Here is a 27,909-nt window from a genome sequence, read left to right on the forward strand (position 1 = left end):
TCAATATCTACCTCGGGCGAGTCACGACAACTGGTGCAGCAGCAAATGCAGGAATGTTCCAACTCACGTGAGGTTTAATATCACCAAAAACTTCATCATTAGTCACATCAACTTGAATCCTTACAGCAAGCAGTGTTTTTTGTTCATGAAGTAGAAAACATATTATTGGCACCCCATCAATATCAGTTGCCAAGAACACCTGATATGAACAACTGAAGTCAATTCCAAGTAATAACAGAACATAAGATAGTGTTTGTGTAAAGAGAATAAAGCAAAAGACAGGAGAAAAAGGAAACTGCGGAGACACAGATAAACGATCTGCTAACCGAATGTGAATATCTCTCATTCTCTTTCAGTTAAATTTATAAAACATGCGATAAGCACCAAGGAAAACAGATGGCATATACATCTGAGTTGTCATAAATTATAAATATCTACCCGCAATGAAAGGAAGGTTTCAAATGATCATAAGAGAATCACAGAAACACTGATATTTACAACATAAAGGGGAACCACTTACACTATTACATGCTGCATTAGAACCAACAGTTCTTGATAAAATGTAACTGAATCCTTAATAATCGACAAGGAAATGAGTAAGCAGCCAAAAATGCAGCAATTGAAATGTAACAAAGCTTGTACATAATAAAGTGACCAAAATAAAATGAAACTGGCATGCCTAATCTAACAAAATGAAAAGTAAAACCTTTTGGAGGTGAGAAGAAAGTTTGGGCTGGAGCCTAGTATTGAGGAAATTTTGCTCAATAGAAACAGGACCAAGCCATGTGGGGTATAGTGAAAATGAGAGAAAATAAATAATTCAGTATCATCCTATGTGTATTCGCATCTAGGATTAACTGATCCAAACTTAGGATATAAAACCTTCAAAATAGAGCAGAGAACTATATATTTTAATCTTGACCATAATCCATGTCCAGTCCTTTTTGTTATGTTACAGTAAATCACAAAATTCTGTCTAGACAGGTATGCTATGTGCACAAATTTGTTATCTGCCAAAATGGCCACTACAGATAGCCCTTCTTTTAAACTGACGACCTTAACAGCGCCAAATAGGATATATAACTCGGCTACTTAAGCAGGCAAAAAAGAAGCAACAAAGCAAGCCTGATATAATAAATACACTAATACTATTTAAGAAAAAGGGGCAAATTTTGATCCCAATAAGACAGATCTTGAAAGCAAGGTTAAGCAGCACACATGAAAGAATATGCGAACAAAATGAAATATGCTTTAGAAAGAAAACATGATACAGGTGGAATTCATTAATGTATAACTAGAATGGAGCAACCTTACTAGCAGCAGATTGGGAGCATTTCCCCTGCCATATCTTACGGAATGCAAACTTATGCAGAGAAGTATCAAAAGGAATTGATAGCATTGCATTCTCATCCATTGCTTCCTGGTAAGTTGCACCATCAATTTGCCAAACAGAATGCTGATACTTTCCTGCACAAGAAAAGTTAACTGCATATCCAGCCATAAAATATACAGAAAATGTAAAAGTTGAGAAACCTAGAACAAACCTTTATGATATGATGCCATTAGAGGTATTATATCACTTGTCCATAAAGTCTTTTCATCAAAATCTTTCATCACGTTCAGTCTGCCCCTTTCTTCAAAATATGTGGCCTGAAAGTGTTTGATGGATTACATAATGAAAAAGCATGGCCATTAAACTGATCATACTCGTATAGTTTTATGAGACAATTTAAGAAAAATTGTCCAGCCAATAATTCTGGAATCTGGTAATATATTTCAATGGCCTGATCAAGTGCACATGCATTAATGTGTCAGGCAGCATTAATACATGCAGCCTTGTATTTTGGCGCAATGATCATTAGCAAGCATGCCATAACGGAGAAACCAATCCCTTGACAATCTACCAAGTATACAGGAAGTATAAGAAAACAATTACATCTCTACGATACCAAAACTCACATTACGGTCATAAACATGTAGCGCAAACATACCTGAGGCTCTTCAAGTGGATGCTTCAAAATGAGATGAGAAGAAATAACGGCCCCGTCAGATTTACTGGCTGCCTCTACTGTACTGGTTTGGCATGAAACATTGTAATTCAATCCAAATTCCTTGTTAGGGCGAGTTAAATCGCGTGCATTTAGCAGCGAACTCGAGGATGATACCATACGTCCTCCATCAGTAGATTTCTGAAGTAGAAGACCAAAAGGAAGAGACCATATTGATGAAACAGCATACGGTAGCGGAATACTAACAACCTCACCTGCAACATAAATTGTTTCTATTATAAGCACAAGAGAACTAAACAACTTCAGCGCTATGCCATTTGGTACTATAGTACAACAAGATAAACTCACCAGTTACATCATATATAGATAAAGTGTCAACTTGAAGAACACACAGAAGGGCATCACTGATTGCATCCATCCTACACCAGCAGGCCTACAATTAATGTTAGCATCCGGAAATGAGCACATAGTGTAAGTAAACGAGAAGCATGATGCAAAAAATGAAAGGAATGTGTGTGAGTAACTGGCAAGCTTCAAGAAGAGCTTATATTCTTCTATATCAACTTGCTGATTTTTGTTTTCCAAAGTAATATAAACAGAAACAACCTAGTCTGTGGCAATTAAAAGGGGTGTGAAGTAGATCTTACTTGAAGGCAATCTTCTTCTGTTGTAGACAAGTTTAACATCGGAAAAAAATGTGCGTGTAGAAGAACAACTTAATATATAAGTATGTGGGTAACAAAAGAACTCAGGTGAGCACATTGGAGGAGACGGTGCACAAACAACCACATCCAGTGAAGAGTTCAGGTTTTAGTGATCGTTCAGTTCAGCTTTTTCTCTAACTCGATAAAATATACTTTGAAGATCTAAACAACTATATGCAAAACTAATGGAAGGTTGTAATTTTCTAAAATAAAGATAACACAAAACCACAATACCATTATGACTGTATTTGGAGAAGCATATCTCTTGTGGACTCGAGAACCAGTACTCCATATAATCCTACAAGATAGGGCAAACATAACAGATCGTGTTGATAATAAAAGAATCCGACATATACAAAATGTGAGACTAACTTAACTACAAAATAAAAATGAGCTTGGCATAAATTTAATACCAAGAAATAGATACAGATTGTGTCATGAAACCATGTTTCGATGAGTTTTCACCTAATTTACTGGAAATATGCAGATGAAATCCTTTGGCATGGGAGAGATGAACTTTTTTTCTCCCTTTAATTTTCGAAAAAATATATCCTAATGCATACAAGCTCATAGCAGCCTTTTACTATGTGAACAGTTCATGCCACACTTTTTGAAGAAATCCATCATTTCATTATGCATAATGCTACTCCCTCTGTTTCTCAACTTAAGATGTTATAGCTTTGTCATGACCAAATTTATAGAAAAATCTACAGACATATATGTTGAAATCAGTATTATATCCGTTATGATATACATCTTCATAGTATACTTATTTGATATTGTAGATATTAGTACATTTTTCTATAAACTTGGTCAAACTTTTAAGAGGTTTGACTTAGGACAAAACTAGAACATCTTATATTTAGGAACGGAGGGAGTACTTATTATAACTATAGTCAAGTGCAAGAAAAATGATTTGGTGTTGGGAACAAACAATTGGTCTGGTGGTGTGGACGCTATTTAAAAAAATCGCCTCCTAGGACTGACACGGGTGCCATCTCTTCTCTAGTGAATGCCACAGCTCATGGTCTTAAAACAACTACTACCTCCGTTCCATAATTCTTGTCGAAATATCACATGTATCTAGACACTTTTTAGGAATAGATACATCCATTTTTGGGCAAATTTGAGACAACAATTATGGAACGGAGGGAGTAATTTTGATGTCTCCAAAGCCATAAAAAAAACATTTTCAAGGTAGGAAAAAACAACGCCGTGGGATTGTGACTACTTAAACAGATCCTGTAGCAAAGTAGTTCGTGGAGTTAAACAATGGATTCCAACGTTTCTTAATACTCCTTTTTTAATTTCCACCTTTACACCAGAATGTACAGTCACGGGACGGGGAGAAGAGAGGACGACGCGTACCGATTGCCGCGGATGAAGAGCTCGTGGTCGCCGTCGGCGCCGGAGGAAGATGGAGCCTCGTCTTCAGCGACGGGGGCAGGGGAGGAAGCGAGGGAAGGGTCGAAGAGGAAGTAGTCGTAGTCCTGCAGCGGTCGCGCCTCGGGGCCCCCGCCGTCGGCCTCCTCGGCGGCAAGCCCGTGCGGGCGGAACTCCCGCAGCACCGTGAGTCTCCGTGACCCGATGGCCGGCACCACTGCGCTCGCCGGCGGCGGCATCGAGGAGGGGTGAGAAGATGCAGAGAAGCGTCTGGTGGAGTGGTGGGCAAACGTGGTGTCCCCGTAAGCTCTCGTCCCGCTCGCCGGGGGCTTTCCAAAATATTTGCCGCGGCGAGGAGCGGGGAAACCCTAGTGTTTTCGCATTTGCGCCCGGCGCATCTGAGTATATGGAAAGGGAAGGTCGGTTCAACGAAATCTGTCAAACGGTCGGTTCCAGGAAAAACTGGCTAGGCCCGTTTCTATAAACGGCTGCACACTCCACCCTCGCACGGCATCTTCAGCACGACCCTAGATAATCCTCCTGTTCCGTTTTAGGACTTAATGACAGAAAAAATCTCTTCAGCAAGGAGCAAGGACCTTACTACAGCCGCTATTCTAAGAAGGCCCCTAGAAACACCTTCCAAGTCCTCATTCCCAGGAGCTAGGGAGGCCCCAATTCCCTCCTCTTCCATGCTAGGTCAGCATCTCTCCTCTCTCCTCTCTCTCTGTCTAGACGGCGTCGCCCCGCCTGTCGCCGCCGGCAACCGCGCCTCCGTCTCCGGCCCCCGTGCCGCCTCCCCGCATCTCTCCGCCTCCCCGCGACGTCGCCCGGCCTCACGTCGGAGCCGCCGCGTCGCCCCCTCACCGCCATCCTCCTCGCTCCTGGACGCCGCAGTCCCCTGGCCTTGCCCTTGCCGTGCTGCCCCGAGCTTGTGGCTGTCTCCTCCGCGTGCTCAGCAGAGTCGGTGCCCCCCCTCTGTCCCAGCGCGTCGTCGCCCCGCTCTCCTACGTCGCCTTCGCGCGGCCCACGCCGCCGTCCCGCTCCCTCGCCGCTCACTACCGCCTCGCTCCTCTGCACCTGCACGCCCCCGCTGGCCGCAGCCCGGCGCCCCCGTGCGTCACCGCCCCCCTCCTCTGTGCTTGCGCGCGGCCTAGCCTCGTTGAACAGGAGAGGAATTTCGGTGGAGAAGAAAGAAGAAGAAGAGGAAAAGAAAAAAAATAAAAGGTCAGTGGATGACAAGTAGGCCCCGCGTGTCATAAAGAAAAAAGGGCCGGGGAATAGGGGCTACTACTGAAGCTGGTTGATTTTTTTGGTACTCTAAAATTTAAGAAAATTCCTTAAAAACAGTTTAAGAGACTTGTTTTAGGGGCTCCTATTGAAAATGCTCTTGCCACGTGCGGGCTTCCCACGCCCGTTCAATCCTCTGATCGGAGGTGGCTGAGCTGTGGCCGTTCGATTTGCGCAATAAACAAAAACAGTTCCACCTTATCCACACTCTCCGAGATATTTCCTCAAAAAAAAAACTCTCCGAAATATCTCCTCCCGTCTTCTCCCCACTTCCCCAGTCTCCTCCCCTCGTCGCCGGCGCCTTCCTCTCACTGCTTCCCGTCCGTCCACTGCTGTCGTCATACCTATGATCCAGGGATTCTCCTCGCTGCTGCCACCTTTGGATCTGGGACGCCGGTGTGGATCCCGAACATCTTGGGGCTTCGCTTCGTGCGCTGCAGCCCCCGCCTCGTATGTCCCAGTCTTCCTCGCGTCTGGCGTGCAGCCGTCGCCGGTCTTCACCGCCTCCAACACTGACCTCGTTTAGCCCCGCATCCCTCGGTGAGTATCCATGTGCTGCCCCTTTTTTCATTTCCTCCATAGCACTTGAGCCGCGCCACCAGGCCCACCACGCTGCCCGTCAGCAAGCAACAGAACAACCGTCCTCGCCTGCTTGTGGTCCATCCGGAGGACCTCCTGCTAAAAATTATATGGCGAAAGCAAATTTTCAATTCAGACAAAGGAATTCATACTTCATACATACATGTTGGAATTCAATTAACTGTGAAGAAACAAATGTTATAATTTAGTGTTGTTGTTCAAGTGAGCCTGATGTGCGGCGAGGAGGTGGAGGTGCAGTTGGTGCTGGTTGCCGCGAAGCGTGGCCAGGATGGTTGTGTTTGCCCTCGCACGTGTTGATCACCACCGCGGCGTCCTGGTACGACCTTCCACCTTCTTCTTCACCGGCACTTCTACGTCGAGCACCGGCGGTAGCTCCTATATGCATCCATTTCCATCGGCCCATTGCAAAAGAATTGGATCTCATTTCTTGTTGGATGCAACTTCATTTTTAAATGTTACAATTCCAGGTCAAGAGTTACTTTACGAATTTGCTGGATGTAGTTTCAACATATGTAGTTACTTTTATGAGTTTAGTAGATGTAGTTTTAATGTTAAGAGTTACTTTCCTGATTGTTTTAGATGTAGTTGTGATGTTAAAAGTTACATCTACTTGTGAACTTGGACAGAGTAAATTTTAGTAGATGTGTGGAGTTACTTTTCATTTTTCGAGCTACTAGGATTAGTTGTATTTGCTTTCCTTTGTGATTGTTCGATGTAGTTTTGTAGTCAACAGAGGTAAATATGTGTGCGCATGATGTAGTTCTCTTACACGGATCTAACTTTTTAGTTAGTCTGATTTTTATCCTTTTGTGTTTCAACTTTTGAAGCATGGCTGGTGATATTGAACTACCATCCTCTGTTTGTCGTTATAATTTGAACTGTCTGAAATCTAACATGCATTTTCTTGCTCCTTGCTTATTATATGTACCGCATGTATGCTTTTCGGAGGATGTAGTTCTTATAATTTTAGAAGTAACTTTTTTGGTTAAGTTCAAGTTTGGGTCTCAAGTTACTGTTAGCCTCACGAAGTGTAAAAAAGTACCAAGGACAACAACTAAGTGTTTTTCGTACATAAAGGCAGATCGTAAACCATATTGTCCCTTTTGTAAGTTTCAGAGAAAATGCCACAAACTGTGACCTGCTCATATCTCATATTTATACAGCCACTAAGGGCCTGAATACATGCTAAACTAAAGGCACTAATGGCTTGGTTACATGCTGCACTAAGAGCACTAATGCCCTAAATATATGCTGTACTTAATGCACTAACTATAGGGGGGAAAACAATTATGTGCATTCTGCAACTGGTTGCCTAACACTCCCCCGCAGTCTCAACGGGAGATTCTCGGACATTGAGATTGGACCGAAAATCCAAGAACAATGGAGATGCCAAGCCCTTGGTGAAGATGTCAGCGAACTGCCGGGAGGACGGCACATGCAGAACGCACACATGGCCCATGGAGACCCGATCCCGAACGAAATGTTGATCAATCTCAATATGCTTGGTGCGTTGATGTTGTACCAGGTTCGATGACATGTAAATGGCACTGACGTTGTCGCAGAAAACGGCAGTTGCCTGATGAAGAGGGCATCGCGGGTCCTGGAGGAGTTGGCGGATCCAGCTGGACTCCGCTACTGCATTAGCAACAGCACGGTACTCCGCCTCAGCACTGGAACGTGAGATGGTGTGCTGGCGCTTAGAGGACCAAGACACCAAGTTCTCCCCGAGGAAGACACAGTAGCCAGAGGTGGAGCGACGTGTGTCCGGGCAACCAGCCCAGCCAGCGTCCGTGTAGGCGATCAAGGTGTCCGCAGCAGATGAAGCAAGCTGGAGTCCATGATGTAGAGTACCCTTGATGTAGCAGAGGACACGCTTGACTAGCGCAAGATGTTGTTCTCACGGGTCATGCATGTGTAAGCATATCTGCTGCATAGCGTAGGTGATGTCCGGCCACGTGAAGGTGAGGTACTCAAGAGCTCCGGTGAGGCTGCGATACGTCATCGGGTTGGCGACGGGGGAACCAGTGGTGGAGCCTAGTTTCGTAGAGGTGTCGACGGGAGTGGGTGACGATTTGCAAGAGGACATACCAGCACGTTCCAGGATCTCGGCAGCGTACTTGCCCTGGGAGAGGAGCATCCTGCCCGAGTCGCGGATGACCACGATGCCAAGGAAGTAGTGCAAGGCGCCCATGTCCGTCATGGCGAACCCAGAGCTGAGGGCAGTGATGACACGCTCGAGGAGGAGTGGTGAAGACGCCGTGAGGATGATGTCATCGACGTACAGCAGCAGTTATGTTGTTCCCATGGTGCCGTGGAGGACGAAGAGCGACGTGTCAGACTTGGAGCAGGTGAAGCTGTTGGTCGCAATGTGGGAGGCGAAGCGCTGGTACCAAGCCCGGGGTGCCTGCTTCAAACCGTACAAGGAACGGTTCAGGCAGCAGGCGTGGTCGGGGCGGGAGTCATCGATGAACCCAGTAGGTTGCCAGCAGTAGACAACTTCATTGAGTGTGCCATGCAGGAATGCGTTCTTGACATCAAGCTGCTGGACGTGCCAGTTGAGGGAGAGTGCGATGGAGAGGATGACACGAATGGTTGCTGGCTTGACAACCGGGCTGAAGGTCTCGTCGAAGTCAACACCACGTTCCTGAGAGAAACCGCGGAGCACCCAACGTGCTTTGTAGCGATCAAGGGTGTCGTCTGACCGCAGCTTGTGACGGAAGATCCACTTGCCGACGACGATGTTCGCATTGGGCGGAGGGCGCACCAGATCCCAAGTGTTGTTGGTGATGAGCGCTTGGTACTCGGTCGTCATAGCATCAAGCCAGTTCGGGTCTTGAGAGCACCCCGAACAGACTTTGGGACAGGCAAGTGCGACCCGAGGGCGACGGTGTGGAACATGAGGCGGTCGGACGGTGGGATCTTCTTACCGGCACGCCGCCTTATCAAAGGTCGCATAGGCTGGAGGAGGCGGCCCAGCCGGAGGTGCTGTGGCAGGCCGCACCAGTACTGGAGCTGGGGCGGTTGGAGGTGCAGAACCTGCTGGAAGGTGTGATCCAGCAGGTTTATGAACAGCCGGGGTGATTTGCACTGCTGGGGCAGTAATGGGGGTGTTGTACTGTAAGAAATCATAGGAAGACGAAGAAACAGTTTCCGTTTTGGCAAACGGGTAGTTAGTCTCATCAAACACCACATGTCGTGAGATGATGATGCGACCAGTGGCGATGTCCATGCATCGATAACCCTTGTGGTTGGAAGAATAACCTAGAAACACGCATGGGGCAGAACGGGGAGCAAGTTTATGTGTCATGATGAAGGCTAAGTTAGGATAACAAAGACAACCAAAGAGTAAGTGAGAGTAATTCGGAGTTATATGAAAGAGAGCAAATAAAGGACATGGTGCCATGATGGTTTTGGTGGGGAGGCGATTCAAGAGATAGGTGGCTGCATGAAGAGCTTCGACCCAGAACCTAGGTGGCAAAGGTGTGGAGATGACGATTGTCGAACTCTCGGCCATTGTCACTCTGTATGGCCTATAGAGGCAGCGCAAACTAAGTCGAGACATAAGCATGAAAGGAAGATAATATGCTGAAAGTTTCAAATTTGAGACGTAAAGGAAAATACTTATAACCAGAAATACTTGGCATAGGGGACGTCCAAAGATCATAGTGAACAAGTTCAAATGGATTAGAAGTATGACTAGAGAATTAGCAAACGGCAACCGTACATGATGACCGAGTTGGCATGCATAGCATAAACTAGGATATGTTTTTTTTGTTTGACTTGGAAAAATAGAAGACGATGTCAGACGCCGAAATGCATCATGACCAGGATAGCCGAGACAACGGTGCCACAAGGTGGAGTCATCGGTGGCATCAAGGAGGGTGTGAGGTACAAGTCCCCTGTGCTATTGCATCTGATGTTGTCTCTCTTGGTAAGAAGGTCCTTCACGGAGAAACTAGGAGGGTTAAACTTAACAGAAACATTATTATTAGTAGTGAATTGACGAGCAGAAACTAAATTTTTGACGATACGAGGAGCAACTAAGACATTGTTCAAATGAAGAGGACGATTAGAAAAATGTGAAGGAAGAGAGGTGTGGCCGGTTGTGGTGACGGGAAGAGAGGAACCGTCGCCCACAATGACATGCCGAAATTTAGGATGGGGAGAAAGGGAGTTAAGTATACCAGCATTGGCAGACGTATGTGCCATTGCACCCGTATCCATGTACCAATAAGTGGACGGTGGCTGAAGGTTCATGGTGTTGAAGTGGTTGAGGAGAGCCAATGAGTCCCAAGATGGAGCGGAGAGTGGGCTGGGCGGAGGAGCATCGTAGCCATGCGCCATGTCGGGGTAGAAAGCAGGCTGGTAGGTCGGTGATTGGGGCATTGCCATGTAGGTGTGCGCTTGAGGACGAGGGAAGACGGGACGTGGACCGAGGATGCTAGGGGTGTCACCCCCATGAATTGGCCATGTGTGCATGGCGGCAGTCCAAGGGTTGTAGAGGTTGGCCTGGAAATTGCTGCCGGCAAGCATGATGGTGTAGTGGCGGCGGAGATACTGCAAAGGGAAGGGACAGGAGGAGAGATGCGGAAGGGGATCGATTTCAGTCTGATACCATGTAAGTTTGGGAGAAAATGCCACAAATTGTAGATATACTGTGTAAGTTTGGTAAAATCTAGCGGCGGCGCTGTGGTGGAATGTGGCGGAGGGGGTTTCGGATTTGGAACCGAAAAGCCCCCTCCGAGCCATAGATATACGAGCGATGGAGGTGTCGTTTCGGTTTCCCGAAAAGAATTTTTCGGACCGGACCCGTTTTCGATAGATAGTCGGGCCGTTTTTTTGCCTAAAATTGAAAACTGATTTCGGGCCACCCCAGTTCGGTATCTGCTAGAGTTGCTCTTAGAAAGCGCGCACCGTATAGCGCTAAGGGCGTGTACAATGGATGACGCCAGCCTTTTCCTTACTGATGCCACATAGTATAAAATCTGACGTGGAAAAGAGAGAACTGAAAAAAAGACACAGACTTTCTTTTAATCAAGAAATGATCTCTTCAAAAAAATGATAAGGCAAAGATAAGATAAATTTTCAATTGTACTAGATTTCATTTTTTTTAGCATTTGTTTAATTAAGTTTATTCTCTAAACATTAATTCTAAGATATAACATAAAAAATAACACATTGTACAACATGTTTTGTTATTTTTTTCCTAAATGATACGGAACATATAATATAAGACATTCTTATCAACCATTATACATGTTACGAAATGATAGGGCGCACCGCGTAGACCTTCCCGTTAGACTGGTATTTGTACGGCGCCCTGTAAAATAATGCAAGACAGTTTGGGCAGGGCCCCCCCAAAATTCCCATCCGCGTTAACGCGGAGGCTGTAACACTAACGCTATCTACACCTATCTTCTTGGCCACACAATCTCTGACACCTTTTAGCTGATTGTGTCTCAGTTAATTAGCTGACTGTCTCTTCCAATACCGTATTGATTAGCATTGTATTTGAAACATATTAAAACAAAACGCTCTGCATGTGAAACCTTTTTCTCCTCTTATTTTCTCTCTCACTGTTTGCATGTCACATAAAGCTCTGCACATTTTTCTTCCAATGCAGTGCCAGTGCCTCGTCCGTAAACACTGTGTACTTCAACTCACAATTGATAATTGTTAGTCGTGTATCAGGAAAAAAAAATATAAGCACAAACATTCTTCTAAAACTTAGTACCTCATCATGTACCCATTCATAAAACATAGTACCTCGTCTATAAATACTGTCTACTTATGGTACTTAATGTACCTAAAATAAATCATAGTACAAGCATCGTCAAAACTTAGCATCTCGTCATGTAAGGTACATGTTAATCATGTTGCGTACATTAGTACAAATAAGATACTGACTAAATAAGTACCTCCTCCTCGATCACACTTGCGCTAACCCACTAACCCCGTGGTACATCATGACCTATTGGTACGTCACAAAAAAAAATACACCTCAAAAATCAAAAGTTGTAAGTACCTTCTCAACCTTATTACATCGTTAATTTTAGTACCTTGTGCATACACATTGCTACAATTAGCATGTAACGCGTCAAATATGAATACCACAATACATCAGAAGTACCTCATCCACTGCAACCCAGTGACAGATCAGATAGGTATGAACATGTTCATAAGAAATACACCTAAAAAATCAAAACAACGCATCATCACAGAGACAGAAATTCCTTCATAAGTACCTCGTCGATCATCATCACAGTACCTCATGAATCTAAGATATAAAAAAGAAAATTTTCTGCATAATACCTATAAGTACCTCATCAAACCTCAGCAATCGATGGATCTCAAGAAGAAAAAAGGAACTTTCCTGCATAATGGGGGCTCTGAAGGCACGAATAATGAACTTACTTCCTTGCTGTGGTACAATGAGGAAATCGCTATCGGATTTGCGGAATGCGGATCCATCCAAGGACTTCTCGGCGGCGTTCCTAGGAGGAGAACACCGTGAGAAGAGCAGTCGGCCGGGCGTCGTCTCGAGGCGGCGTCGAGGTCAGAGGAGAGCGCCGTCGAAGTCAGGGGAGGGGCTGGCGGGAGCTCGGGGCGGATCCCTTTCACTGGTCAGAGGAGGGCGACGGCGCAGCTTGGAAAGGCGGGAAGGCGCCGCCCGCAAGCCCGAGCCTCCCAGAGCCCGCAGCCTGCAGCGGGAGCACCGCTCCGCCTCCCCAACCTCGCTGCCGCCGTCTACTGGGCCTCCCGCGCCCTGGACAACCCCCGCCTCGGAGCCCCTCCGCCACCGGCGCGACCTCACCGTCGCGGGCCTCCTGCCTCGCCGTGCCGCCGCGCACGTAGGGATCCCCCTGGAGCACCACGGGCTGCCTCGGCTGCTTTCTCCTCCGCCTTCTCCTCGTCGGAGTCGGCCGCCGGGGAGAGCAGCCTTGGCATCTGGAGCCACGCGAGGGAGTAGAGAGGTGGGAGAGGAAAGGATGAGAGAGAGAGAACGAAAAGGTAGGAGAGAGGTGGGATCTGGAGCATCCGCAGGAGATAAAGGTTGCGAGAGAGAGGAGAGAGGACCGACTGCTAAGTGTCCAGAGATTAAAAGAGGTGAACACGTGTATGGTTCGGAAGATAGGCATAGATCGCGTTATGGGTACCGGGAGGTTTGAGCATTCGCGACGCTCTTCTCAGATCCCTAGTTTCTCTCCCTACCCGATTCTTCTCTCTCTCACCGCCATCTACATCCCAATTCTCCAAGCCCTCATCTTCTGTGTTGACCCCTCCGGCTCTTCTCCTCCTTATCCTCTTCCGTCGTGTCATGCCCGTCGTCGCAATTCGTCTGAGAGGCTGGCGCCAGGTGAGCTCCCGCTCATCACTTGTCCATACTACGAGTGACAGCATGTGAGGTGTTCATGTCGACCACTCCCAAGCATCTTGACATGTTCTTCTACAAATGCATTAACCATAATGTAAGTTGGATTATTATTTTTTATTTTTGGTATTTTTTGTTTCTTTCTTTGGGCTGATTTCTTTGGCTTCAATGTTATACGTTTGTTAGCCAAGGGTGAAAGTGGGTTGTGATTTCCGGCACTGGGAGAAACTGTATGTCAAATAATTGGTGAAGATGGGCCATCTAGAATCAAATTAACAGGCAATGGTAGAACATATGAGGAGTGGGATGAGGACTCGAAGCACCGGATGAATGCTTTGAGGATTTCAGTGTCATGATTCGGATTCAGCTATCAATGACCTCATTTCTTGTGGCGCCGACATCTGGTCCGAGAGATGCTGGTGGTAGTAGTCTAGAAGTATATAGATTGCTGGATGAAATTAGTGATATAAAAATATTTGATGAGAAGCTATGGCTGTTTGCAATGGTAAAGTCCAGTTTGTTGCAATGGTAAAGTCACGTTTGTTGCAGAGATGGTCAAAGGAAGCAGGTAGAGATGCAGCTTAGGTTTCTTTGGTTATTGGTTATTGACTTACGTTTCTAGCTGTGGACTAATCATTTATAAATCCACAAACATATTGAATGAGTTCTCTGTATGGTGCTAGATATTACTACCAAATATGTACCGACAAATTATGTCTTCAGCACTCCTATTTGCCGAGGAATAAAACCTTTTATTTGCATGGAAACAGCCATCTTCAAATCAGGTATGCCCATTTCAGAAGCAAAATTGTTGGATTACCTTTACAACACTGTCTCTTCTCTGTCTTTATTTTGTTTGGGCTATGCTTATTGTTACTGATGCCACTTAGTCAACCATGTTAGTTAATTTGTTGCTATACAGGCGCACGAACTATAATCTAAGAAGATATATGTGGATATAGTATTATACTGTTATTGTTAAACCTCCTTGTTTTCTGAAGATCGTTTGGTCTGTTCCAGCTTTCAGCCATGCGTTTACTTCTGTAAGACATTCAGTAAGAACTCTGCTGTAATTTGTTTGGCTCAGCGATATATAAGCTGTAGCTTCGTAATGGAAAACTAAGAAGAGAAATCATAATTTACTCTAGAACTAGTTAGGGTTCCTCTTTCTTCAAGTATCTCTCGTTTTATCCCCAAACTACACCTGTAGACCGAATCGATCCACGATTCCCATCTCGATCTTCTGAAGCTATGTAGTATATACAGAGGGTTAGATTCTGACAAAAAGTTTTTGAAATCTCTCTATAGAAAATTAAAAGGCAGCATAACCAAGCACCTTGCCAATTGCCATCATTGTACCCCTTAGAATCATGCACAATTCCTTGTACATACTTGATACTTGTTTCCATTTTATCACTGATTCCCTATTTAACTTGTACATGAATGCTATCTAGACTACACTTTTTTCATTTGGTTGCTTGTGTGATGGGCACATCAGTTCACATATTGACATGCCTTTTACTACCACTTATAAATAATTAGTTTTTAGCTTACAGGTTTTCAGGTCCTCTTGATCCATCAGACTAATAATTATTCAAATAGTACGGATTCTATTTTCAAAATAAGTATTGCATTGCATGAATTTTTTTAATTATGATGATTGTATACCTTCACTCATTCTGTGTATTTTTTCCCCTGCTACTATACGAACCATCACTTGTTCTGTCTAAAGAGTTCCTATTTCAGTCAATAGATCCCAACTATTGGATCGTCAAGGTATTGCAAGATCTCAACTATAGAAGTTTTTCATCAACTTTTGGGTTGCTCCTTTTACTCATCATTTGGAAGTGTATCAGTGCCTCAGACATCCATATGATATACTCTAGAGTTGCAATTTTGGGGAACTTAACGGTTGTATTCACCGAAGTTCTTTGGACATGATAAAAATATCTAACCTCCATTAAACTTTGATGAATGATGCAGTAGAGTATGAACGTGGGAACTTGCTACAGGCCTACACCTAGAATAGTATCAGAGAAAGCAAGCACCGTTAATTTTCTTGCTCCAATTATCTACTACTCCCTCCGTTCCATAATTTTTGTCGAAATATTACATGTATCTGGACACATTTTAAGAATAGATACATCCATTTTGGGCAAATATGAGATAAGAATTACGGAACGGAGGTAGTACATCCAACTAATGGTTTTCGAAGGCCTGCCAATTAACAGTCTCTGCTGGCCAGATGTCTCTATATATTGAATTTACCCCTAAATTTCCTACCAAATAGTGTATTTTGTTACAGTAATAGAGTACTGTTCTTTTTTTTTTATGCTGGTTGACTTAAGCTATTCTTCTTGCTGTATTTCCTATCAGAGAGGACTGCTCTTTTGATGATATTCTTTTGATGTTTCAGTGTGCCATGACAGATTGTTCTAGACGTTCAAAATCTTCGTACAATATCACAAGCCTTCTTGTGGTGCACTGGCAAAGCTTAGTTCGTACATCATATTATATTATCGAGTAAAATGCACCCGAGGTTCATATTCTTTCACGAAGGTGTCAAGTAGGTTCCTAATCTTTGAAAATGCACGTTTAGGTCCTCATTGTTTGCTAAGTGGTTCATCCCAGGTCCCTCGCATGTATGCGCAGCTCTGGCCGCATGACGTGGCTGCCATCTAGGATTTGGGCCCACACGTCAAGCAACGACGTGGCGTTGCAATCTTACAGAAAACCATCCCCCTTTTGTAAGTCTATTGCATTTCGCGGTCTACAAATCCGTTCTCCAGTTAACAAAACACGTAGGGGGGACCGCGAAATGCAATAGACTTACACGCGGGAGGGGGGGTGGTTTTCTGTAAGATTTGCAACGCCACGTGTTGCCTGACGTGTGGGCCAAAGCCTAGATGGCAGCCACGTCATGCGGCTGGAGCTGCACATAATTGCGAGGGACCTGAGATGAACCACTTAACAAACAATGAAGACTTAAACGTGCATTTTCAAAGATTAGGGACCAACTTGACACCTTCGCGAAAGAATAGGAATCTTGGGTACATTTTACTCTATTATCTCTTTTTATGAAAGATGTGATGATTTTTACAATCTATGTACCTAATACTTTGAAGGAACGTAGAACTTGGAGTTGAAACCACTCTTTATAACAATGTATAAATTATTTATGTCTTGTGTTATGGTCTCAAAATTGTCTTGAAGAAATGCCTCTGTCTTGTCTTTTACATTATAATTTGGATGCAACAACATGCATTATATACTTGCGTCTATACCTATTTGTCAATCGTCCAAACTGATGGGCGCGGCAACGCGCGCCATCATGATCTAGTAATTTATAATCTTTACCACCCTCATGATGTTCCTCATATTTTTGGATCATAGTTACATGTGTTACTAAAAAGATTGAGTGTGCTGCTCATGATTGGGGATGCGACTTAGTTTCATCAATTTGGCTATGGAAGAATAATATTGTTTTTAAACTTTCCGATGCTTGTCTTGTATTCTTGCATTCATTTGCTCTGTATTTAGACTACTATGCGCAAACTGATGGATCTGATTTTAATGACGTTCCAAAGGCTGAAACATGTGGTTACTCACTATGGTTTGTGGTCTAGTTTGCGGATTGAGTTTGCTTAGAATTGTTAATCTTCTTGTTGCGTACTTGTTTTGTAGCGCTGAGCATTGGTTTGCTTGGTTGTGCTAACGCGTGTTCAGTGGGTTTTGCAGCTTTAGTTTCATGGGTGGGGAAATTATCGTTTGGGTGAGTTTAGATGGGTTAGCAGGCCGATAATTAGGTGGATGGGTGGTGAGTTTGTTTCCCTACATTTTGCCTGCGAATTCAAACCGCAGGGGTCGCGCTACATGCAAAGTTTACAAGTCTTGGTGGGTTGAGCAGTACTAGAAGCCAGCTGTACTATGGTTAAGCCATGTGCTGTACTACTACGTTTATATATCAGTTTAGCTGCTAGTACTACGCATAAAGTGTGTTTCTCTACGTTTTGGGTGAGTTTACATGACCATTTCGAATAGCCAATTTTGTACCAGTTTACAAGTCTCATGAATTTTCACCAAAATCTAAGGCTGCAACCTCAAGAATTCACCAAGATGATGTCAAAACATTGCCAGTACTAGCAGCATCCAACGTAGTGTACCCATGCATATATTGTCATCCAACAAGACTACAAAATAAATGCATTGCTAACCAGCAGCATCACCAGGCAGCCGAACCCACCCAGGGTAACATCAAATATCCAGCAAAAGTAGCTATCCAAGCTAACTTGCAACATCCAAGCAGCAGCTATCAGAAAATTGGGAAATATTCTTCCTATGAAAAAGAGTTGTTCGTTGTAGCACTACCAGATGGATTTACATACCCACCAAACATTCCATGCGCCACTCTTTCAACCAATGTGTGTGATCAAAGTTATTCGCACCAACTAATCTCGGAGTATAATCCTATACAAAAGATCAAGTATAAAGTTAAATTTGAACTCCACAAATTTTAATAAATTTCAGCAGCATAAATATTGTAATGTAGTGACAAAGACTGAATAAAAACAGAAAAACTCATGTTGTGTCCTAGGAATTACACAACTCAGTTACACGTATGTACTGATCTATAACAAAATATCAGGCGTCTTCTCAGTAGCAAAACCGTTTCCAGAAGAACTTTTGCCGCATCGCTTTTCTCACAGGCAGTAAACAGTCGGAGTACAACATCCATTGTTAACTACATCCTTTGCAAATGAGAGGGTGACAGTAACACCAAGCAGTTTGTGCACTTGTCACCCTCTAACGCTAACCTAGCACTGAGTGTGAGCCACTTCATCACTTCGCTTGTTATCTGACATTATGCTGCATGTGTTTTTCCACTTTGGTGGTGGTTCTTGGACAATACTTATTTGAAGATTCTACCGGCTGTGGGTCGAGCTTCGGCTCAGTGTGGATAATAAATGTACGCAAACATGAACTACGGATTCATTCCACGAGGTCTACAGCATTTACACCTGGGCACCTCTTACTGGTCCACCTCTTCAGGTAAGATGACGTTGTTAAGGTAAACGAGCTGCATTTCATCTCTCCAGATCTGAAAATCATGCAGCATTTTTTGCAGCGAGAATCTTAGTTAAAAGTCTACGAGAAGACTTAGGTAAGGCCATCCAAATACGCTTTAAGCTAGAGTGGGACAGTGTGTATACCAGATCCCTAAATTCAATCCTGATATGTGGCACATTAGTTCTGTGGATATCATTCCCTGAAGGGCCTCTTTTGTAGTAGTTCTTACCAATCCAATGTGCCTGCAAGATAGCGAAAGGTGATCTGCTTTGTACTTGCATCTTTGTTTTTTCATCTTTTCATCAAAGAGTTGAACAATGAAGATATATGTCAAGTGCCTTATCGATTTGATCAGGCGTCTATTAAACTTAACAGGGAAGAGTTTGCTCAAAAATCATTTGTGAAAATAGCACTCATGATTAAAATGAATGTAGCATGATCAGAACAACCGCCAATGATGCTTCCAAAGAAAAAAAAACGAAGTCTGCTTACCTTGAGAGCATGTGAAAACCCTGATTGATATACAGAATTTCTCGCAATTTCACATAAATCACAAGAACTGAGCTTCCACAGCTGAAATATACGACAATGATTGTGAGTCCTGACGCTTTTCGAGCATGAGGGCAGTGGTTCTGTGCCACATCATGTGTTCATGGACAAGGGCATATGTGCACACTGAATTACGTTCTTTTACACACAAGTACATTAACAGGCACATGTGCATGTGCTTTTGCATGATATGAAAAGGAAGCATCAGGAAACAGGGGATACCGAAGCAGCAATGCTGTATTCTTCAACCAATGGTTCTTTCGTCAGGTGGATTTGCAATGGATCATCCGTGGACAGTGAGACATTCAGTCCTCGTTGGAAAAACATCGGAAAAGGGTTCCGATGGTAATCAAGGAACAATGAGTTGTTGCTTAGTGGGGACATTGCCAGACCAATCTAATAAAATTCAAAGCAATATGCCAAAAAGTATCACCAATGGTTAAACATTAAATAAAATATGAAAGTTTCGAACATTAGAAAGTTCTTTATATTGCATGATCCAATGTTCTAAAATGCAACCACATATATCACTCAAAATTACATTGGATTATTGACACACCAAAACAGGCAGCATTACCTGACCAAGATAGTACAGATATTGGAGCACAGGAGACTTCCTTAAATTGATTCCATGTGATATACTGTGACAAAGAAGAAATGTCGCTGCCAAGTGATCGACGTCGCCAGCCTATGTGGTCATACCAATTAGAGGAAACACAACACCAGAATGTTGGAGTGGAACATCAAGAGATTTTACCTCACCAGCATGTGGACGGAATTTGATAGTGTTCATCCCCTTTGACTCACGCAACTGAAAATTCGTCGGAAGCATTAATTTCAAGTAACACGGAGAAATAGACGTAAACAACGTACCTACCTTGTTCAGTGTGTATAAGTTAGCATAGCAGTAGTATGCATAATATGAAAATGCAGGGTTGAAGACATTAGTCCATTGCTCAGGCGTAGGCATGTGCTTAGTTGGACGCCTTTCAGGTTTACTCTCATCATCAACCAAATCCAACCCTACAACCTGCAAGGCCCAAAAGAAGATAAAATTTGAGATCAGCATATTTATCTAGTTAATGTCGAAAATCAACTAGCCTACAGCCCTACAGTACACCTCAAAAGATGTTGCGAATTAAATAGATTCTTCAGACTAATGCTCGTCATAGGCATGCCATATGTGTTTCAAATAGATAATGTCTAAAGGCCATCCATCAATCTGATCTTTCATCATATTTTCACATGGAAAATTCATAATGTAATTTTATAGTCTTGTTATACATTAGTAGGTACTAGCACTTGAGTGTACATAAGATACAGATAAACAGCAGCCTGCGAATAAGAACTGCAGATGTGTGCTGGGAAAAGAAACATGGCAGGGAAAGAAATAGTATACAATTAAAAATAATGAGAATATGATCAGTGCACCTGCTTTAGGAAGACATGAAGCTGTGGGTGCGAAGATGGATCAACAGTAACCTCAAACAGAGGAAGGAAAATGTTGTCGAGAAGATTTTGAAATGATGTAACAATGCCCATTTGCTTGTACACATTATATAAGCGTGGAATCTGCGAAACAACATCAAAAAATTACTGCACGGGATACTTCATATAAAACATAACAAATCATGTACTCCCTCCGATCCATATTACTTGTCTCAAATTTGCCCAAACATGGATGTATCTATGTTTAAAAGGCGCCTAGATACATGTAATATTTCGACAAGTAATGTGGGTCGGAGGGAGTACCAACTTTGCATCAATATTGAAGATTTAGTTCACATAGAAAGAATAGTTTGTTCATTGCGAGCGATATATCATAAACTGATGGACAACACATGTAGTCACCCACATAGTTTGCTACAAGTAAATATTAGTAACAAAACAAAATAACATAACCAAAAATATGCTACAGAGTTCCCAAGAAAATAAGGATGCACACATTTTTTAAACTACTAGATTGCTGTCGTCAGTAAATTTTGCAGAATAATGGTCTGCTAGTATAGCTCGAAAGCTGCAATACAATGAACTGCTTGTTCTGGATTGAACAAATACCAGTGAAATCAGAGAAAGGGTACCTGAACCAACCAGACAACATTTTCACTATACAATTCATTGTTTACTATCCAACTCGCAAGTTGGTCCCACTCACTTTGCTTCCTCCCGTAGATTGAAATCCTATATTCGGCCATCTGGTGAAGCAAATTAGAGTGCATAAGTTGAAAGATCTAAAAAAGGAATCGCATTTGCAAAAGAAGCAGGGAAACTAAATAATCCAGCAGCTACTTTTACCTGATATTTGCTTGCATTAAGATCCGAAAAAACTTGCATCGTCAGCTCAGCAAGAAAACGACCTAGTTTAAATCAAACAGGATATAACTATTACCACGACAGTTTCTTGGGAACAGTAAAAATATTTGATAAAGTATATAAGAACCAAACAGTCATTCCCCTCAAAAGCAATTAAGAAAGAATTATCATAAATATATTACTAACAACAACCTCTTTCTTTCAAATGACATTCTTTTCGCCTGTTTCGCGAGAAGCTTATACGTATCATCATAAATAAGCTGAAACCAGTAAGACACAACCAAAGACAAGCTAAAAGCTAAGGGTGGTTGCTTGCTTGCAGGTCAGTAAGCACATGAGCCAAAATTTTATCTTGGAAGCTAATTAATGATGTCCAATAAATGAGCTCGCACTGAGCCTAGTGTAGGCCAGAGAGACCTTGTAAATCATATGTTCGCAAAAAAAGAACACCACCAAGAGAAAGGTTTATCCACCTGCAGTCTTATGACCACTCAAGTGCCTAGACTATCTGAACATGCACGACCAAAACAGCTATGTGACCCACTATGGTACATGGTACAGAACTACATATAATATAGTAGGATAACTCGTCATGTTTTGCTGTCTATGTCCAACTTCTAAGGAACCAAACACTGATCTGATCACTTATATTACTCAGTAAACATCACGTGGTAGTAGCACCACTATGCCACTCAGCAGCTAAAAGACTCAGGCTACCATTGTTGGCATTTCGCAAAAATGAAGATGACTAGAGAGTATATTCATTTACAGTGTAAACTTTACACTTTATGGCCTTACAGCATCAACCAATTAATTTAAAGGGTCCACACTGTGTAGAAGGGCACTAATGCTGTGTGTGTGTGCGGTGGGGGGACAAGATATGCATTCACCCAAGCTGATACCAAGTAGTGTGTTGGGTTTAGATGCCCCAAGATCAACTACGCCAATCAAGACTCAGAAACACACATGAGTATATTTTCTTTTTCCGGCCGTGGTCTCCCCAGGGCCTTTTCTCCTTTATTTATACTAGTATCAGATTACACCTTACAGCAATCGGACACGGTATTCAAACCGACTCAAACTAGTACTGCTGCATGCACAGACCGCATGCTAGCTCGTGTCCTATACGGACTTAGCATCCAGCTAACACAACTAAACATGGAAACTAACCCAACCAGCTAAGTTAGGATTATTTCCAACATAGTGGTAGTAACACATAGTTTCTTAATACTCAGTAATTAATATGAGTAATTTATCAGAAAGTTGGTCGGACCTAATTAGATGTTAAACATCTCTGATGACATGCATAATATAACGCTAGTTTGGATGCAGACATGTTTAGTTCAAGACAAATGTACCTGACGTTTACATAAACATGCACACATTCCATAGGACTTTCACAGGACAAAAGATTTATGAGGAACTATGTCAGTAATATAGAACAGCAAGCATGTCATTCTGCAATAAAAATTGGAACCTGCACAAAGTGACTATAACATAAATATGACCTTGAAACAAATAATACCTTGAATAAGATTGTCCTGTTTAAGGAAAATCTCACGGAGCCTACTTTGGCCACATGGATTGTATTTAAGGTTGAATTTGTCAAAACGATGAAACGTACTTTTGTCTGCATGGACGTCTAGCAAATCAACATTCAAATCATACCTAAGAGAACCAAAAAAAGATTAATCAACTAATAGTGGAATCAGCATTATTACATAGCATTATTATATATACACAGGACAAAATCGAAAACGAACCCAGTTAAGTCCAAACTCTCAAAAACCTCCTTCAGAGTCATATAAGTACCATCTCTGAAAATGACAACCTAAATGGCATAGCTTACATAATTATGAAGTCAACAACCATATTATGCATATCGAAAAGAGTTACGGCAGTTTTCGCGTCAATTTATTCATGAATGTACCTCATCAGGTTCTTTTCTCAGTTTGGACTTTATGAATCTCAGCAAATGTTTCTGATTCATGCATGCTGAGTGGTGAACATGGGTGTCGACCTTCCTAACATTGTAGAAATCACGGTGCGGTGCAGTCTTCTGGGCAAGAAACTCCCTGTCCGCGTTTAACATCAGATGAAATTTAAACTTCTGCAGGAGAATAAAAATCTACATCAAACAGAAAGACCTATGGGAGAGGATTCAGATGTTTTCTGAGAGTTATGTGGGACCAAATATTTGACACTGTGATTACATGCTCTAGAAGATTCAACCGGTTATGACAGACAGTTCTCGTGTTCCCCGCGGCAGTCACCCGGAGAACATAATGCAAGTCAGTGAAAAAGGTTGTGGCATCAGCAACAGGATAAATTCTTTCCGTATCTGAGGCAAAACGAGGGTAATAAATAGGTCATAGGATGCTAAAATAGCATAGTTAACCAAAATGAAGAAAATCAGCAGGAGTCCTTACAGTCCTTATCCGCATAGACCTGGACAACACCATCGACCATTTGGAAAACATGCTGAAATAACAATCAACAGTTGAAATCAGGGTGACAAAACAGAGAAGAAGGGCATTCAGAACAAGAAACGAGCAGAAATAAGCTACCTCTGATTTTGGTTCAGGCCCATAAGTGAATGGATTTAGATTCGGTTTTGGTGTACAAGGATCATTTATGACCTCCTTCTCCCATGGAGCAACCTCTTCTCTAAATAGGTAACAATCTCTTAACTCAAGGCACTTTTGAAGGATTTTGTAGACCTCAATTTCATCAGGAGATGGGATCTCTGGCATCAAATAAAAAAAGATTTAATAAAAACCCATATGGTACTGAAGAAAACCAACCCACTGGATCAGAATTTCTTGGACAGCAAGCAACAAATAAACCATTAGTCTAAAAGCATCTACTCCTATGGATAAAGAAAAATCTTCAACATACCTAAGTTAGCTTCTGTGCATTGCAAAAGAAAAGTATAACTAATAAGTCAATAAGAGAAACAAGAATTTGATGTGCATACACAACTCAAAAAATGTTCCTTATTTACACAACAGTCCAAAGAAACAGAGAAATCTAAAAAATCTACAAAGAATAGGACTATAGCATGGCAACATTCTGTTAGAAGGATGCACTCAACTTGCGAAATAAAAATGGGAATGCCCAACCTTAGAAATATAATTAACTTCGCCTTTTTGTATGAGAGGCAACAGTTTCATCTGTTAAAACTAACCGTGAGCATTGCTGTGTGAGTAAAATGCCATACCATTTGGAGCAGTCAATAGCTTGACGAATGATTCTTGCTCAGGTTCTTTCCGAAGAATATCTGCAGCAACTGGATCAGGTTGGACCCCATGAAGATCATTGGATATACTCTTAGACCGGGCGAGGTTTTTGGCAGCTAATGGTATTGCAGCCCCATTTTCCATGATTGCATTTCCTTTGTGTTCTCCCTCCTGCTCAAAATATAGTTCAAGTGTTAAAGTAAAAAATGAAACGAGACAAAGCTTTTGTGTTTACGTGGGGTGTCCGCCCTATCTTGGGCTTGTAGCCTTGTACATAACTTTTTCTTCTATTAATGCAAGGAGATGCAAAGCTTTTGTGTTTTCTCGAAAAAAAGGGTTGACAAAAACATGAAACATTTTTTGTATCAGTTCCAAACATCCACTTGTCGTACCAAAGGGAATGGAGAATATATGCCTCGAATAGAACTGATTCAATTAGTGACCAATACTGTTGATTGCATTCCTAAAGTAACAAAATTTAGCCAGAGAATTTGTTATACTACATTACTAACTCTACATAACTACCATAAGCACAGTTGCTACCTTTGAGTAATATATTAAAGATGCTGACATTATTCATCTTTCCAGTGGATAAGGCTTATGTTTAATGCTCAGACATTTTATAATGTATCCCCGTAATAGGTTACAGAATAGTACTCCCTCCGTTCCATAATTCTTGTCTCAAATTTGACCAAAAATGGATTTATCTATTTCTATTAAGTGTCTAGATACATGTAATATTTCGACAAGAATTATGGAACGGAGGGAGTATTAAACAAATCAAGATCATGGTTATTAAAAAGAACAAAACCTATAAAGATAGATCAGCTGGTTAAAATCATAACTATTGATGTTCGCAAAAAAATCATAACTATAACTATTGAAGGAAAAATTACAGGCTGGGAAGATGAAACTCTAGAAAGCAGAAAGAAGAGCAGATGAAACAAAAAGACCGTAATGCTAAATAAATAGGTCTCTTTCTCTTTTGCTGGAAATGTTGATACGTGAACAGCACCAAAAAAATTCAAGTCACACATTCACTTATTTCATGTGCATAATCTCCTGACTTCTGCTATGAAAGTTGAAATCAAGTCTAATTTTATACAATTAAATTTAAAGGGCAGATATTGAAGTAAAGGGCTGACAGTTATAACAAGAAAGCAGTAATGGATGGCAGCTGGATGATTGAAACTTACAAGATTCCCATTTGCATTCAGGTAGCCATTATCAAGTTTGCCACTGATCTTCATGGCGACATCCTCATCTGATCCCTCTACACTCTCAAAAGTACTTGCACCCGGAACGGACTTGGGTAAATTTGGTCTGATTAATCCAACCCGTCTGTTTGAACTTGAACGACCAAGTTGTTTGTTGCCTGCATTAATCATTAGTTGTTATCCAGGGCCATTCTAAGAGGAACCAAAAGATGATCACCTTGATGTTGTATCACAATAGATAACAAATGGGGAAAAGGAGCATAATGTTGCACAAAAGTTATATGCCTATCTCCTGATGATTAAGAACCCTTATAAAAGGGTGGACGGCATTTACACTGAAGAACTATATTGAATTTAGAGTTGATAGAACTTTCTGAGGAAGGAGTCAAAGTATGGACTCGCATCGTTAATTCTAAAGAGAAATAAGGTGAAGACAACCAATTGACCTAATCAAAACCTTAGCCGAAACATCAGCAAAAGAATCAAAATGTTTATCAAAGTTAAGGCATACCCGTTCCTTTGACCAAACTACTCCCTCGGATCCATAAAAAGTGTCACCCACTCAGTACAAAATTTGCACTAAACTAGTACAAAATGGGTGACACTTTTCATGGATCGGAGGGAGTACCTCTTTCTTCATTTTACTAGCTATAATCTTTCTTGATTTTACTAGTATAAACTTACAGTTTAGGAAAATTTAGGCAGCACAATCACAAATATGTGCAAACTGTCCCATGTGAAGCTGACAAGTAGGACCTGTGACCACTTTGTCAATGAGCCACCGATATTATTTCTGAACTCATATAACCTATAATACTTTATTGTGTCAGTGTATATAGAGCAATTCAACCTCCGTAAATGGCTGAACACTACCTGCGTGTTCAAAAGAAAAACTAGAAATATATAAATTGATTAGGGTGTTAGTCTGAGCTTCCTAAGTTAAATAACTACTCCCTCCCACTTCAAACAAGAAAGGTGGCAATTCTAAACAAACTAATTACATCACCACACTGGAGCACTCCATAGATATACATACTATCCTTATTTCTCCATCTTATTTTTTAAGCAGTTCCAGTGTTGGGTACATAGCACTGCCAAGGCGCTGAAAGCTTATATTCAGTTTACAGCAGCTCCATCAAAATTCATTCATTTATTCTTCTCATGCTAGTTCATGGTAGAATTTGCAGGACGGAATGTGCCTCAGGAAAACTTGATAAGCGCATACACTTACCCCAAGTTGCACAGGAACACTTGACGAGTTGCCCCTCGGGAACACTTGCCCCCAAGTTGCAAACAGTTTTTGGTCTTGCTGCTACATCCAGTACGAAACTCCATACACTGCCCCCAATCTAGCCTAGCTCCAAGCACAATCCAACTCCCCCAATCCTATCCATTAGACACCCAACCGCATCCGCATATGCACACACGTGTAACAAACAAACGTACCGTCAGGCCCCACTTGCAGCCTTGGCAAGCCCTCGGGGATCTGCATGCAGGCGGCGGCGGCGGTGAGCGCGTCGTCCACGTACGGGCCCACCCCTTCCTCATCGTCGTCGTACTCCTCCCCCACGGGGTAACCCCTGGCGACACCGCCGGCGGCGTAGATGGCAGAGAGGTCGGGGAGCGAGGAGGAGCCGGCGGCCGTGCGGCGGGGGGGAGGGGGCTTTCCGGCCTCGCGGTGGCGCCGCCGCTGCAGGCCGCTTTTTGCGGCGGCGGTTGAGGAGCGGACGATGTCGCCGCCGAGCTGCGCGACGGCGCGGCAGTGCAGGTAGTAGGCGGATGCGGCGGCCGCGGAGGCGCCCACGAGCGCCGCGACGGAGAGCTGCAGCTTGTAGGAGGAGGCGGAGGAATCGTCCATGTGAGTGAGTGAGCTGCTGGTGTTGGGTGGGTTTAAGAGAAGGATTTTATTTAGGAGGGGGGAGCGGAAAGGGGGGAGCAATGGAGAGAGCTGAAGAAATTCTGTGCATTTTTATAGGAACCGTGCGGATGGTGACGGTTGGATGACCAAGCAGGTCTCAAAGATATACTCAGTTCAGGGCAACTCCAATAAAAAGGTACTACTCCATTTCCATATATTTTTTTCAAAATATTACATGTATCTACACGTTTTTTAGGAGCGGATACATTCATTTTTGACAATTTTGAGACAAGAATTATGAAACGGAGGGA

At 42.7% G+C, this 27,909-nt stretch overlaps 2 protein-coding genes and 1 long non-coding RNA gene across 14 annotated transcripts in view; 1 reads left to right on the forward strand and 2 right to left on the reverse strand.

The window, feature by feature from the left end:
* Nucleotides 1-4,551, reverse strand: part of LOC100840206 (anaphase-promoting complex subunit 1) — a 29,799-nt gene extending 25,248 nt beyond the window's left edge. For 2 of the 5 annotated variants that reach the window (XM_010233210.3, XM_024458530.1), the window contains exons 1-7: nt 4,082-4,546; nt 2,948-3,011; nt 2,358-2,442; nt 1,992-2,263; nt 1,545-1,650; nt 1,310-1,467; nt 12-199 (exon numbers count right to left, since the gene is read on the reverse strand). In XM_010233210.3, the coding sequence (XP_010231512.1) occupies nt 12-199; nt 1,310-1,467; nt 1,545-1,650; nt 1,992-2,263; nt 2,358-2,442; nt 2,948-3,011; nt 4,082-4,335 (1,127 nt within the window). In that variant the 5' untranslated portion in view covers nt 4,336-4,546. Of the gene's footprint in view, nt 1-11; nt 200-1,309; nt 1,468-1,544; nt 1,656-1,991; nt 2,264-2,357; nt 2,443-2,947; nt 3,012-4,081 lie in introns of those variants that run through there. The other 3 variants (XM_024458531.1, XM_024458533.1, XM_024458532.1) reach the window with 3 other exon arrangements.
* A 1,026-nt stretch (nt 4,552-5,577) lies between these two features.
* On the forward strand, nt 5,578-16,571 carry LOC112271190. 3 transcript variants are annotated; one of them, XR_002964175.1, is made up of 3 exons: nt 5,578-5,923; nt 6,186-13,923; nt 14,039-16,571. It is a non-coding gene; the product is annotated as an uncharacterized LOC112271190 (long non-coding RNA). The 3 variants fall into 3 exon arrangements; XR_002964176.1 differs by having other exon boundaries at nt 6,186-14,140; nt 15,772-16,546; XR_002964174.1 differs by having other exon boundaries at nt 5,579-5,923; nt 6,186-13,452; nt 13,542-16,571.
* Nucleotides 16,572-17,462: 891 nt separating this feature from the next.
* Nucleotides 17,463-27,683, reverse strand: LOC100840524 (probable AMP deaminase). 6 transcript variants are annotated; one of them, XM_014899616.2, is made up of 20 exons: nt 27,187-27,681; nt 25,720-25,898; nt 24,505-24,694; nt 23,852-24,030; nt 23,714-23,765; nt 23,498-23,625; nt 23,215-23,394; nt 23,048-23,115; nt 22,810-22,952; nt 21,267-21,328; nt 21,053-21,166; nt 20,403-20,543; nt 19,849-20,001; nt 19,729-19,782; nt 19,549-19,659; nt 19,194-19,367; nt 18,915-18,995; nt 18,566-18,664; nt 18,374-18,453; nt 17,463-17,822 (listed from the first exon to the last, which is right to left on the reverse strand). In XM_014899616.2, exons 1-19 carry the CDS (start codon nt 27,596-27,598, stop codon nt 18,385-18,387), a joined length of 2,589 nt encoding a protein of 862 aa, XP_014755102.1. In that variant the 5' UTR covers nt 27,599-27,681; the 3' UTR covers nt 17,463-17,822; nt 18,374-18,384. The 6 variants fall into 6 exon arrangements, with proteins under 6 accessions (XP_014755102.1, XP_014755103.1, XP_003568640.1 ...); XM_003568592.4 differs by lacking the exon at nt 17,463-17,822 and having other exon boundaries at nt 17,847-18,453; nt 27,187-27,680; XM_024460331.1 differs by lacking the exons at nt 17,463-17,822; nt 27,187-27,681 and adding an exon at nt 26,972-27,108 and having other exon boundaries at nt 17,847-18,453.
* Between the last annotated feature and the right edge of the window lie 226 nt (nt 27,684-27,909).

The sequence above is a fragment of the Brachypodium distachyon genome, chromosome 2 (genome assembly GCF_000005505.3).
Source record: "Brachypodium distachyon strain Bd21 chromosome 2, Brachypodium_distachyon_v3.0, whole genome shotgun sequence".
Taxonomy (NCBI): Eukaryota; Viridiplantae; Streptophyta; class Magnoliopsida; order Poales; family Poaceae; genus Brachypodium; species Brachypodium distachyon.

What these genes read in the sequence shown, in the direction of transcription:
- LOC100840524 (XM_014899616.2), bottom strand. Translation starts at nt 27,598, where the DNA reads ATGGACGATTCCTCCGCCTCCTCCTACAAGCTGCAGCTCTCCGTCGCG. An exon ending in GGTTGAATCTTCTAGAGCAT is followed by an intron (nt 23,395 to 23,497) that starts GTAATCACAGTG and finishes ATTCTCCTGCAG; the next exon opens with AAGTTTAAATTTCATCTGAT. An exon ending in ACTTATACACACTGAACAAG is followed by an intron (nt 19,783 to 19,848) that starts GTAGGTACGTTG and finishes ACGAATTTTCAG; the next exon opens with TTGCGTGAGTCAAAGGGGAT.